Raw genomic sequence first — 14,211 nt, 5'->3', positions numbered from 1 at the left:
TGGATATATTGGTACTTTCTGATTTTGTCCAACATCCATGTTAGACATTATCCATTGACTTTCCAATATGGCAGGCAAAGATTTCTCTCTGTTTACCCAACCCTCCTCTCCACCACACACATGAGCCCACATCCCATTCCCCCATCCTCCCAGTATAGTTATATCAACTTTCAGTCTTCACAGTATTATGGTTGTGTTCATGCCGTTCACAGCTGGGTGACTTAAGATAACCATGATTTTGTTCCCCTTTCCTCTGTAGCTTTTTATATTCCACTGGAGTTAAAATTGCCCCCCCCCATTTATTTATTTATATTTGTGGTACTTATCAGTCCAAACCCTAATTCTCTCCCAATTCTGTAAAGCCACCTCTCAGTAATTTCAAACCCAATTTTGTCAGTGTCATCTGCCTGATGAATTTTTCCTGGAGTCGCCGATCAGCTTCCAACTGAACAGGCTGTTGCTATGGCTGGCTCATCGCTGTCCACCTGGGCTGTTCCTTTACCAGCATCTTGGTGATTCCCATTACCTGCCCATGTGTTGGAGTTCCAGTTTCCTCCATCTTACTCTCTCCAAGTTTCCTCCCTGGTTTTGGTGGAGCACATACTCTAGCCACTTCCCTAGAAGATACACCAGTACCTTTTTAAGAACTTTGCTTGTCTGAAAATCTTTGATTCTTTTCTATAACTAGGCAGGAAGTGATTCTCCTTCAGAAGACGTTGATTGTTCTACTGACTTCCAGGTTCCAGGCTTGATGACAACCTGATGACATTCTGTACCTCTTCTCTTGAAAATGTTTGATGAGGGGAGAGGGTATACCTCAAGTTGTAGAGCACAGGCTTAGCATACACGAGGTCCTGGGTTCAATCTCCAGTAGGTCCTCTAAAAATAAATAAATAAACAAACCTAGTTTCTCCCCAAGTATAAAAAAATTTAAAAAGAGAATGTTTTATGAAACCTGTCCTTACCTTTCTGAAAACTCATTAGATCTCCTCTTTGTCCCAGTTTTCTGAAATTCCGTAGTGATCTGGAATTCAACTCATGTCTCCGGACAGGGATTGAGAGCACGTGCAGTGGAGCTTCCCTCACTCAAGGTTCCTGGTGTGCAGAGGTATGTACAAGCGCTTCGGAGTTGGAATATATGACAAATGCGGGAAGTAAGGAAGACAGGGGGTTGGTGAGTATGCAGTATTATTACACATGTAAACTACACATACAAGATTTGTAAGAGCAATAGTTTTATAAATTCCAAGTGTCCGTATTTTTTAAGGGGGGACTAATCCAAGGTCTCAACCTGATTCATTTGCAATTTAGACTTCCCATGTGCTCCATATACTCCAAGCTCCCACATCTACAGCCCCTGTTGAGATGATAGTAAGCAATTAATAAGGCTGTGTGACATTTGGACTTCAAGTTCCGCTCCTACTGGCAGGAGTAGTTGTTGGCCTCTAGGGGGCAGACTTTGCCATCTTTCTGTAGAGAGCCAGGAAAGCCTGAGTTCAAGTCCAGTGGTTCCCTCCAGCTCCTGGAGGAGTCCACTGGGATGGAACCCGGAACCAGGCCCCTTTTCAGGAAGAAATCCCTAAAATGTATTTCTCCTTCTCCTTCAAGGTGTACCTATCAGTAGGTATAGATGGAACATACTGATAAATAGATAAAATATATAGTAAGATGCTCAATAAATGTTTCTTCAATAGACTAATACAGAATATTTCTCTCAAGGTAAAATCTACCTGACATTAGTATACCTGTCCTCCCCCTGGTGGAAATCAGCCAAGAGACAGCACCACCCAGGTGGCTGCCAGAATATCATTATTGAAAACAATTGACACATAATCTTAATTTTCACAACCACCTTATGAGGCAGAGGTTTTAATCCTGATTTTACAGATTCTGAAACGGAAGGCTAGACAGGTAAAGCAACTGGCCCAAGATCCCAAAGCTCATAATAGCAGAACAGAGCTTCATGTCCTGAGTAGCCTGAATCCAGAGCTCACAGTAGACCCAACTTTACTCCACACAAAAGGAAACTCCACATATCACTTGGAATCCCAGATTAGACCCCTTGCGACTGTCACCAAAGTGAAGCATTGCCCCAGAGGAGCAGATAGGAGATGTGTGTGGAAGGGAACTGGGGAAACCTGTCTCATTGTTGCTTGTTCTGATGCTCATTAACTGTGGAACTCTGATAACACACTCTGATTCTCTGGGCCTCAGTTCCCATATCTGTAAAATGAAGTTACAAATATATCTGCAGACATTTGAGAGAGGACCGTGATAACCTAGGGAAAGGAACAGTGAGAGGTCTCGAGAGGTTTTCCAAGAGAATAAAGGTTCTGTGTTCCCTGGAGAAAAATGGAAAACACGGTTGGAATTTTGAGAATTGGGGATATTAAATTAATGTAGAAGTTATTAGATAGGTGTAAGTTCCCTCTTCAAACATTTCATTATAATCCAAGAACTTATCATTTCTACCAAAAAAAAAAAAAAAAGGGTGGATGGTGCCTCCAAGCAATTTTCCCTCACCTGGGAACCAGTGGTTCTAACCCCATAGGGGTGCTCCAACTTGGCAGCAAGTTGAGGTCACCTGGGGAGCTTTTAAACATGCAGATGCTGGGGTCCGCTCTCTGAGATCCTGATTTGGGATGTGGTAGAGGCATTGGAAATTTGAAGAATTCCCCTCATGATTTTTTTTTAACTGATGTATAAGTCAGTTTACAATATGTCAGTTTCTGGTGTACAGCATAATGTTTCAGTCATACATATACATACATATATTCTTTTTCATATTCTTTTTCATTATAGGTTACTACAAGATATTGAATATAGTTCCCTGTGCTATATGGAAGAAACTTGTTGTTTATATATTTTGTATATACTAGTTAATAATTGCAAATCTGAAGCTCCCAGTTTATCCCTTCCCACCTTCTTTCCCCTTGATAACCATGAGATCGTTTACTATGTCTGTGAGTCTGTTTCTGTTTTGTAGATAAGTTCATTAGTCTTCTTTTTTCTTTTTTTAGATTCCACACATAAGTGATATCGTATACTATTTTTCTTTCTCTTTCTGGCTTATTTCACTTAGAATAATGACTTCTGGGTCCATCCATGTTGCTGCAAATGATATTATTTTATTCTTTTTAATGGCTGAGTAGTATTACACTGTATAAATATACTATAGCTTCTTTACCCAGTCATCTGTCGATGGACATTTAGGTTGCTTCCATGTCTTGGCTATTGTAAATAGTGCTGCTATGAACATTGGGGTGCATGTAGCTTTTGAAATGACAGTTCCCTCCAGATATATGCCCAGGAGTGGGATTGCTGGATCATATGGTAAGTCTATTTTCAGTCTTTTGAGGAATCTCCATACTGTTTTCCATAGTAGCTGCACCAAACTACATTCCCACCAACAGTGTAGGGGGATTCCCTTTTCTCCACACCGTCTCCAGCAATTACTGTTTGTGGACTTTTTAATGATGGCCATTCTGACTGGTGTGAGGTGATACCTCATTGTAGTTTTGATACGCATTACTCTGATAATTAGCAATACTAAGCATATTTTCATGTGCCTATTGGCCATTCATATGTCTTCACTGGAGAATTGCTTGTTTAAGTCTTCTGCCCATTTTTGGATTGGGTTGGGTTTGTTTTTTTTTTTTCGTTTGTTTATTTGTTTGTTGTTAAGTTGTATGAGCTGTTTATATATTCTGGAAATTAAACTTTTGTCAGTCACATCATTTGTGAATATATTATCCCATTCCATAGGTTGTCTTTTTTTTTTTCTTATGGTTTCCTTTGCTGTGCAAAGTTTAATTAGGTCCCATTTGTTTATTTTTGCTTTTATTTCTATTGCCTGGGTAGACTGCCATAGGAGAATTGCTAAGATTTATGTCAGAAAATATTTGCCTGTTTTCTTCTAAGAGGTTTATAGTCGTCTTGTCTTATACTTAAGTCTTTAAGCCATTTGAGTTTATTTTTGTGTGAAGTGTGAGAGAGTACTCTAACTTCATTGATTTACATGTGGCTGTCCAGTTTTCCGAACACCACTTGCTAAAAAGACTGTCTTTTCTCCATTGTATATTCTTGCCTCCTTTGTCAAAGATTAATTTTTTATAAGTCTGTGAGCTTATTTCTGGACTCTCTATTCTGTTCCATTGATCTATATGTCTGTGTTTGTGCCAGTACCACACTGTTTTGATTACTGTAGCTCTGTATTATTGTCTGAAGTCTGGGAGGGTTATTCCTCCAGCTTCATTCTTTTTCTTCACTATTGCTTTGGCAATTCTAGGTCTTTTGTGATCCCATATAAATTTTAGGATTATTTATTCTAGTTCTGTGGAAAATGTCATGGGTAATTTGGGGATCACATTAAAACTGTAGATTGCTTTGGGTAGTGTCAGGTGATTTTAATGTGCAACCCAAGTTGAGAATCACAGTCCCATTTAATCCCAGTGAGGTTTAAATTCATTTTTGGTCAAGAATTAAAAAAGAAAAGACAAGAAAGCACTGGCACCCAGTGGCTCTTTAATGGTCAAACAAACGAATCACCTGGAGATCTTTTAAAATGCAGCCTCTAATTCAGCAGGTCCAGGCTGAGCCTGGGCTTCTGCCTTTGTGACAAGCTTCCAGGGGATGCCCATACTGCTGTCCCCAGACTGTGCTTGAGTAGCTAGACTGTAGCTTGAATGAACAGGAGAATGAGAATTATGGCTCTTTTGGCCACCTGAGACTTTAAGTAAGAAGTTACTTTACTTCTGGAGCCTCAGATCTATAAAATGCAGACAAGCAATAGCACTTACATCACAGAATTTTTGTGATGCTTAAATGAGCTAATACAGGAAGCATGTTTAGCGCAACACAAATGATGCTTTTTAATTGTTAGGATGACAGACACTCAGAGTGCTTACTATCTGCCAGGAATTTTCCAGGTGCTCTCAAGTGTGAACTCATTCAAAACTGAAAACAACACTGCAAAGTCAGTACTAGTATTTCATCGTCCCTATTTTACAGATATTACGAGAAACTGAGGCACAGAGAGGTGGAATATCTTAATTTATAGATCACGCTTAGGAGTAGCTCAGCCGGTGTTTGAACTCAGGGAGACTCTGGGCTCTTATCTCTCCCCTGGGCTGAAATGGATCAGTGCAGGCCTGACTTTCTGAAGGCAGAGCTTGAGGGCTTGCTGTCCGGAAGGGGCTGCGACCAGCAGGTGGCAGCCTAAGGCTACGTGGGTGCCGAGTCCACTTGGAGCCTAAGCCCCGAGCCAGCGCGGTGCCGGGCATTTCTCCGCAAAACCGCTGCTGTGTCTCCGCACTCCCCTCTCCCCTCCACTCTCAGGTCCTCGCCTAGGAGGCCGCCCGGGGATCCGTCAGGAAAGACGAGCCCCACGGGACAGGTTCAAATCTGAGTGCCCCAATACAAGACTCGTCCCCACGGAAAGCAACGAGCGAAGCGAGTTTTCCGCAACTTCCCTTTATCCCAGGAAGCACCCGGCTCGGGAAACCTACAACATATCCCTTTATACCGCAAGTCCAGCAAGGGACGGGGAGCCCAGGCAAGGGGGAAAGTCGGGAAGCCCTCTTGGAAACAACAGAGCAGTTTGGAGGCGCTGGGCATCCGTGTGCGCGAGCAGTGATTGAGTATCAGCACCGAGGAGACTCAATGTTGAGAGTTACCTCGGAAGGTGGAGGAGAATTTCTAGCGGAGTCCCCCGGGAGGGGGCAAATGAATTTGAAAGGCAGTGCACGGGTGGGGGTTCACCGGGTGGTTTCCATGGCGCCCGGGGCGTGGGGGAGGAATGCACCCGCAAGTTGTGGCGAAACAACTGTGGCTGTCAGGCCAGCGGCTGGAGAAGGCAGGAGTCAGGAGGGGTGGGGGCTGGGGGGTGGGTAGGAGGAACGGGGGCGGGGCGGTCACGTGCGCCGGAGGGGGCGAGGCCCCAAGCAGGCCCGGGAGCGATCGGAGTCCAGCAAAGTGACTGCACCGGGAGAGAACTCTTCCCGGACCGAGGGGCTGAAAGTGGCGGAAACGCCTTGGGAGACCTGCAGGCACCGGCGGCCGGGAAAGGGCTGAGACGTCTGCGACCGGCCTAGGGGATAGCGGTCAGGGACAGAGGAGGTCACAGCCAAGCGGGAGCAGAAGCCTGGGGCTGAGCGCAGGGAGCCCCACTCGCGGCTTTTACTTAGGGTCCGGACTCCGTTTATTCTGGGGCGGACCAGGGCAAGTGCCACGTCGGCTCTAGGGGACCAGCCGAGGCCATTTGTCCCTTAAGTGTACCAGAGTCCTCAGCACCTGTCTAAAGCGCCAGGAGAGGCTGAGGTCATGGTGAATGAAGATCCCAACCAACAGGAGCGCGATGGCACCCCTTCGCAGTCAGCACTCGGAGAGAACCCCAGCGTCTCGGCCCACCCCAGCGTCTCCATCCAACCCAGCGTCTCTGTGTACCCCAGCAGTTCGGCCCACCCCAGTACCTTGGCTCAGCCCAGTGGCTTGGCCCATCCCGGTAGCTCGGGCCCCGAGGACCTTAGCGTGATCAAAGTGAGCAAGCGCCGCTGGGCGGTGGTCCTGGTGTTTAGCTGCTACTCCATGTGCAACGCCTTCCAGTGGATCCAGTACGGTTCCATTAATAACATCTTCATGAACTTCTACGGGGTCAGTGCCTTTGCCATCGACTGGCTGTCCATGTGCTACATGCTGACCTACATCCCTCTGCTGCTGCCAGTGGCCTGGCTCCTGGAGAAATTCGGCCTGCGCACCATCGCCCTCACCGGCTCTGCTCTCAACTGCCTGGGGGCCTGGGTGAAGTTGGGCAGCCTGAAGCCACATCTCTTCCCCGTCACTGTACTGGGCCAGGTCATCTGCTCCGTGGCCCAGGTCTTCATCCTGGGTATGCCCTCCCGCATTGCTTCCGTCTGGTTCGGGGCTAATGAGGTGTCCACAGCCTGCTCCATAGCTGTCTTTGGCAATCAGGTGGGTAGAGGAGTTTGCAGTGTTCAAAGGAAGGGGCATCTTTGTGGGGCTGAGGGTTCATTGTATCCAACTCTGCCACTGTGTGGACACTGTAGTTTTCTGACTTCAACAGTGTTTGTGACTCTAGGTGACTGTGGCTGGGCGTGACTGATAGTGTGAGTGAGTGATTGTGACTGGGTGACCGGGTAAGAGAAGTGGGAGAAACAAAAGGAGGAGATTTATTCTGTCACCCACAGTTTCTCCTTTGCCAGCAGAAAGCATACTTCTGAAACACAGGCTGTTTTTATGATCTCATTCCTGAACTTTCTTCACCAGCTTGGACCTGTGGTTTCATGAAAGCTGTTCTTTCTGCGGGCGCAGCCCCTGGGCGTCAGATATTCTGTGTCATCAGAATTTGGCAGGTGGTTTTTGCCTGTCCAACCAGGTTTCCTAGAGTGCAGCATCTCCTGCACCACATGGAGTGGCAGAGCTGTGCCCTGGTGATGTTTGGCAATGCTCTCACCTTCTTTTATGCTCAGCTGAAGCCAGGACAGTGGGGACAGTGTGCCAACCTCCTTCCCTGAGGGTTAGAGCCAAGTCCAGCAGGATGGAGTAGAAATCTTGCTCTGAATTTCCAAGGCCCAGAAACCTTGGAAAGGCCTGGGAAGCTCATATCTTAATCCTTTCTGTGTCTTCATTTTGGAAGGAGAAAAATTATTTTTATCTCAATGTGATTATGACCCAGAACGCTGGGCATGTTATGAATCTGATTGCCTTCTCCAAATATTTGAAGCAACTCTTTGTGGGGTCTGTCTTTATCTGGACCACTGCCTGGGCTCTCACTTCTTCCCAAGCGCATGCAGTTGTGGTTACACATTTAACAAATGACCAGTAACCCTTAGTTCTTATTGGCCTATTTTCTCTTACCTGTTCCTTGCATTTAGAAAATTTAAGCTTTCGTTTAGAAAGTTCTTATTTGGGTCAGAAATTTCTGAACTTCTCTAAAGACGAATTTTCTTTCTGTTCCATTTCGCCACCTGGAAGGTAACTTGAGCTAAATTTTTGCAAGCCAGTAAGTCTTACCACTTGAGTAATAGTGTAAGCAGTCAGTCAAAGCATCAGACAGGCCTTCTTTAACACAAACAGGCAACATAGAATCCTTCACCTCGTTTTCTTTCACCTGTGGGTTTGAGTGTTCTAAAGACGGAATTGATTTTAGGGCTGCGGATGAGACAATTGGATGTTTTTGTTCACGGCAAGTCAGAAATAGGTACTGAGGGTGACATTTACCAGCCCCCTGTCCTTGAAGGTGATGTGATGGTGGATTTGAACATCTCTATTGAAGCTCTGCTGGCAGGTTTGACATTGTTGGATTTTTCCTTTATAGGAGGGTTAAGCTGGGGAGTGATGGTAGGATTTTTCAAGCTTCCAGAGAGTTAAATCTCCTTATTCACAGCCCCAACAGGATTCAGACATTCCCAAAGCCAATGTTTGGGGAGGGCAGGAGAGCTAACCAGGCCCTCTGGTGGCTTGGTGAGATCAGAGAATTGAATACTTTTTTTTAACCGTGGAGCATAAACGAATACATTTTCAGACCTCCTCCTCACACACCTATGAGAGAACTTAACTCCACATATATCTTTACAATTTAGTAAGAATAATTACTCATTACCCACCCATACTCCCCACCCAGGTCAGAAAATGTTAAGAGTTTTACACTTAAAAACACCCTGACAGTATATTTTTGTATCACGGAGACATCAATTTAATTTGGTCTTTTAGGCTTACTCACTGTGCTAACTTCAAAAAAAAAAAATGAGATTGGGAGGTATTGCTCAGTGGTAGAGCAATGCTTAACATGCACAAGGTCCTGGGTTCAATCCCCTGTACCTCCATTTAAAAAAATAATAAAAATAAAATAAACAAACCTAAATAACTCCCTCTGCAAAAAGTTAAGTGGTAAAATAAAACAAATGAAACAAAACCAAAAATGATGAAAAGCTGAATTGTTCATGCTCCCTCACATAGAGATGACAGTGTTTGGTTCTTGGCTTGTGTTTTAACCTTTCTTTCTGTGTAAAGCATGGCTGAATGGAGGAGAAATATTAACAGAACACCTTGAGCTTTGCTGCTTAGGAAAAAAAGGCTCCACAAAGCGATCTAAGTAGATCACACACATCCTTCCACAGAGTAACTCTTCGTGTCCCCAGACTTCACACTTAACAGCAAAACCCCTGTGCCCTGGTGATTCTGACCCCTCTCTCCTAGTGCTTCTGACGTGCTCCACAAGGCACCAGCTTCTGCTTGCCTACATCCAACATTCATTCCTTCATTCATGCATTTACCCAGCTCTTGCTTTTGCCAGACTCCTTGTTAGGGCTGCAAAGATAATCCATACCTTCGCAAAGTTTTTGTACCAGACACCAAAATTCGGATTAAGAAAAACACACACACACACAACCAGATAAGAGTATTGAGGATTTGTTTCCAGTTCTCCACAAGGTTTTTAGTATCTTCTCTGTGTAACGGTACAGGAAGATTGAAGGGGAAGGAGGCTAATCTCTATCAAACACCTATTATGTGCAAAGTACTTTTCTTTTTTCAGGGTGGGCTAATCTGGCTTTATTAGATAATCAGTACATACAAAATGAGCAAATGGAAACTAGCTACAGAATCCTGCCATGATGTGCAAAGTACTTTGTCATCCATTATTTTCCTTTTTCCAGCGCTTTGAGGTGGGGTGGGCAGATTTGCCCCTATTGTTACAGGTGAGGAACTTGAGACCCCGGTAAATGAAGCAACTTTATCCAGTGCCCTACAGGTGCTGAAAGCTGCAAACGAGGTTTGAGGTAACTCCACCTCCAAAGCCCATGTCAGTGGGCCATTGTTGAGTCTTCATGTGGATGAAGCATATATTAAAATAATAATAATAATAATAATAAGGCAGGATTTTGAGTTTCAAGTTTTAACCCTGTGTCTTGAGGATTGTGGGTTGTCAGTGGTGATAGTGTCCAGTAGTGTCTCCTGAATTTGAGAGCTAGCACCTGCCATCTGTTTTGAAGCTCCAGGCACTGGGATTGCCTTTCACCGGCTGCCTTGCGGAGGGCTGGTTCTGGCTCTCTGAGCCCAGCAGGGAGAGCCTCAGGAAGGTGGGGCTCCAGGCTCTGGGGAAAAGAACCAGTGAGTCCTGAGCTGGGGTGAGAGAGGGCAGGGAGTCTTGGACCACAGCTGAGGTGCCTCCCTGTGTCCATGGCACAGGTGCTGACAGCCTGGCAGTGTTTAGCAACACTGGTTCCATTGTTTCCAGGGAAAATGATCTGTGCGGGGTTTGAGTGCTGAGGACACATTGTTATTGAGCAAGGCTGGGAAGAGAGCCGTGTGTGAGAGTCTGGTGACGGCTTGGTGGCACAGGGCGAGAGAGATGTGGGAGCCGGAAGAGAACTTCAAGGCAGCTGTAGCCCCAGTGAGGAGCCTCCAGCGCTGAGACCAGAGGGGACTTCCTCTAGGCCCCTTGGGCTACTCCTAGCACAGCGCCACCCAGAAAAAGTCTAGAGAGAATAAGTTTCTTTTCAAGGTAAAGAAAATACAGTAATCTTACAGAATGAATTTTGTAGCAGCCACAGCTGGGCTGTGGAAAATATCCAGTAGAAATAGAATGAAAGCCACAGATGCACGCCACATATACAACTAAATTTTCTAGTAGCCACATTAAAAATAGGTAAAATGTAAACTTTTTAAAGTAAAAAGAATAAGTGAAATTAGTTGTAGTACTATATTTACCTCAATATATCCAAGTTATTATCTCAACATGTGATCAGCATAGTAAAATTACTAGGAAGCTGTTTTTCATTCTTTTTTCACAGTGAGTCTTTGAAATCAGCATGTATGTTACACTTAGAGACTAGCCACATTTCCCAGCAGGCGTGGAACACTGATGCTGTTTGTAGGGGAGGAAGAAGTTCCACTGACTCTCTTAGAGTCCTCATTTGAAAATTAAACTGATGGCAGTGGGGAGGTATAGCTCAGTGGTTGAGTGTATGCCTAGCCTGCAGGAGGTCCTGGGTTCAATCCCCAGTACCTCCATCAATTAAATAAATAAAAAAAGTGTAACTAATTACCTCCCCCTGGAAAAAAAAAAAGAAAAAAAATTAAACTGACAAAGTCAGATGAACAGGAGAAAATCATCCGGAACTAGTTAATATAAGTATTAGATGACAGGGAAGCCTTCATAAGACAATGAAGAAACAGTTAGACTTGTGCACTTTTGCGCCAGATTTGATGGCGAGCAGACAGTCGTGGCGGGAGGACAGGTTAAGGAGTGAGGTCACTGTGGTGAACTAGGGGAACCGAGCAAGGCCTGTTTGTCAGGAGTTTCAGAGGCATGTCCCTTTGCCTTCAGAGAGAAGGCTGCCCCCTTCATCTAGGTACAAGGAGGGAACCTCCCACAAGAGAATTTTAAGGCTTCTTTCGGGGAAGTAGAGGTGGAAGGAAAGGAGGTCAGAGTGACTTTCCTGTTTCTCAATTCTCTCAAACTCCTCCAGCTTAAAATATTCATTATGCCAAGGTGCCGTATTTGGGGATTGCATGTCCTGAACCCCATCATATGTCAGGCATTTGGAAATCAGATTCTAGCAGATAAACATGGGCTCTGGGAAAGTGAGCCTGTCTGGGGGAGGTTGCATTTGCTGGGCTGGCTGATCACGTCTCACCCGGAGAGGCCAGGTATTTCTGAAGCTGACTCAAGAGTCAAGGTCATGAGGCGGGTAGGCAGCCTCATCTTGTTTCAGATCATGGGCACTTGCATGTGTTTAAGTCCAGGTTTATCGTTCTGGATGTTTGAATGTCAGAGACCTTTCAAGATCTGAGTGAAGTCTGGGGAGGTGAAGGCCAGCTCCTTTGCACTTTCGATGGTTATCATTGTCAAAGGACACAATGATAACCCACGTGGCTGGTCCCTTGCTGGCCTCCCCTTCTGCACTGGGAGAGAGGACTAGGCAGGGGCTTAGGAGAATAGAGCGAGGCTAGTGGTGACTGAACTGAGAAGGGTGGGGTGCTTGTGGGGGCAGGCAAGTCATAGAAATGTGACAAAGGAAAAGTGACATTGGAGTGTGGTGGGGTCATGGCATCTGTGAGAGCACATGTCCCATCTACAGATGACAGCTGCCTGCGCCCCTGCCAGCCATTCATATAACCAGCAGGACCCAGTGTTGTCAGGGTGTGTCATTTGGTTTTTCTGTAAAGAGATCCAGAAATCCAGATTTTTGTGTGAAATTTGTTTTTTTTTTAATTGTGGTAAAATAGACACAACGTATTTATAATTGTTGCATTCAGTGGCATTAATTTCACAGTGTATAATCATTACCACTGTCTATACCCAAAACTTTTTTACCATCTCCAACAACTCTGTACCCATGAAATAACCCCCCCCCAACGCAGCCTCTAGTAACCTCTGTTCTACTTTCTGCCTCTGAATTTGCCTGTTCTAGATACCTCATGTCACTGGAATCATGCAATATTTGTCATTCTGTGTCTGGCTTGTGCAATCTGTTTTTAAATGTGGATAAAATTCAAAAGTTTATTATTATTATATTCCATGTTCTGAACTTGTGGATCAGGTGAGACTTCTAGTGTGAGACTTCTGGAGAAGGTAAAGTGGAACTGGATTCCAGTTCTGCTTTCTCCTTTGTCTCAAAGCCCTCACCAAAGATTCGGGCAGGCGGATGAGCTCAGAGGCTGGCGACACCTGGGAGGGAACTAGCCCATGCCCCACCAAAATGGTCACCGTTCCCCTCACTCAGGGGGCTGGGACACAATACAGACACCTGGGTCCCACATGGGCTTTCTAATCAGACTCTCTAGGGGAGGGGCCCAGGCTCCTGTATTTTCAATTGACTTCTCAGGTGAGGCTAGTGGTGAGACTTTGAAATCCCTGGGAGAGAGGACCAGTGTGCCATGGGAAGGTGCCTTCCTGCTTGGAGCCACGTTCTTGCCCGGGTGCTTTACTTTGTGTTTGCTATATGACTAGGTGGATGCAGTTGAGATCTGAGCCACTTAATTCTTCAGATTGAGGGGAGAAGGAGCTTGGGGCAGGGCTCATAATTCTGATTCACTTAAGGTTCTGAAAACATACTGGAAGCCCTGGGGGTGGGGTGTGGCAGGGGAAGCCCTGAAGGTCTGTGAGGTGGAACCAAGGCAGATGCTCCTAATCCTTCTGTTTCTTTGACCTTCAACTCAGGGCACTGGAGGAGGCTCTGGTTGGCCTGGCCTGCCATATATCTTGGCCTTGGCGGGCATTCTTGAGGTGTCTGACCATTCCATGGAATCAAATCTAAGTCTTCAGTTTAGCATTCCAGGACCCCTTCTCCCTCACCCTTCCTATCCAGCCTGTCTCTTGTTCCCTCCCATCCTGTCCCTCTGCTCTTAACAGTCTGGCTCCTTAATTCTCTCTTTGAAGATACACTGCTTGGAGGAATAAACCTTAAGCCTGGAAGAGTGACATCAGCCAGATGGTGGACCAGGAAGCTCCAGACCCTCGCTCCCCGACAGAAACATTCAATAAACTGAGGAACCTACATTGACACATAATTATTAGCAGTCTTTTCAACAAATGGTATTAGGAAAACTATAAAACTCTTAGGAGAAAACTTAGGCAAAAAGCTTCATGGTACTGGATTTGGTAGTGATACTGATGATTTCTTGGATATGACACTAAAAACTTAGGCAGCAGCAACAACAACAACAAAATAAACTGAACTAAAAAATGTGTACATCAGAGGGCAAGGTCTGTAGGGTGAAAAGGCGACCGGTGGAATGGGAGAAACTGTTTGCAAATCATGTATCTAGTATATCTAGTAGGGGGTTAATATCCAGAATATGTAAAGAACTCCTACAGCTGAACAGCAACAACAAAATCAACCCAGTATAAAAATGAGCAGAGGACTTGCATGGAAATCTCTCCCCAAAAATAAATACAAGTGGTCATTAAGCACATGAAAAGAAGCTCACCAGCAGAGGAATGCAAATCAGAATCACAGTGAAACGTGGGGAGGGCGATAGCTCAGGGCTAGAGCGCATGCTTAGCATGCATGAGGTCCTGGGCTTGATCCCCAGTACTTCTGTTAATTAATTAATTAATTATTAATTAATTAATAACCTAAAGAAGTAGTATTTTAAAAAATCACAATGAGATGCCACTTCAAAGCCATTAAGATGGTCATTAATAAGAAAAAGTTACAAAGTTAACAAATACTAGCAAGGATGTGG

At 45.0% G+C, this 14,211-nt stretch overlaps 1 protein-coding gene across 3 annotated transcripts in view; it reads left to right on the top strand.

Moving 5' to 3' along the window:
• The window catches only part of FLVCR2 (FLVCR choline and putative heme transporter 2), a 58,318-nt gene that overhangs the window by 804 nt on the left and 43,303 nt on the right, over nucleotides 1-14,211 (top strand). For 2 of the 3 annotated variants that reach the window (XM_045523254.2, XM_074365214.1), the window contains exon 1: nucleotides 5,933-6,969. In XM_045523254.2, coding sequence (XP_045379210.2) covers nucleotides 6,322-6,969 — 648 coding nt within the window. In that variant the 5' untranslated portion in view covers nucleotides 5,933-6,321. Of the gene's footprint in view, nucleotides 1-1,002; nucleotides 1,109-5,932; nucleotides 6,970-14,211 lie in introns of those variants that run through there. The other variant, XM_074365215.1, reaches the window with a different exon arrangement.

This window comes from Camelus bactrianus, chromosome 6 (genome assembly GCF_048773025.1).
Source record: "Camelus bactrianus isolate YW-2024 breed Bactrian camel chromosome 6, ASM4877302v1, whole genome shotgun sequence".
Classification (NCBI taxonomy): Eukaryota; Metazoa; Chordata; class Mammalia; order Artiodactyla; family Camelidae; genus Camelus; species Camelus bactrianus.
Note: the sequence above shows the minus strand (reverse complement) of the source record. Positions and strands in the feature narration are given on the sequence as shown.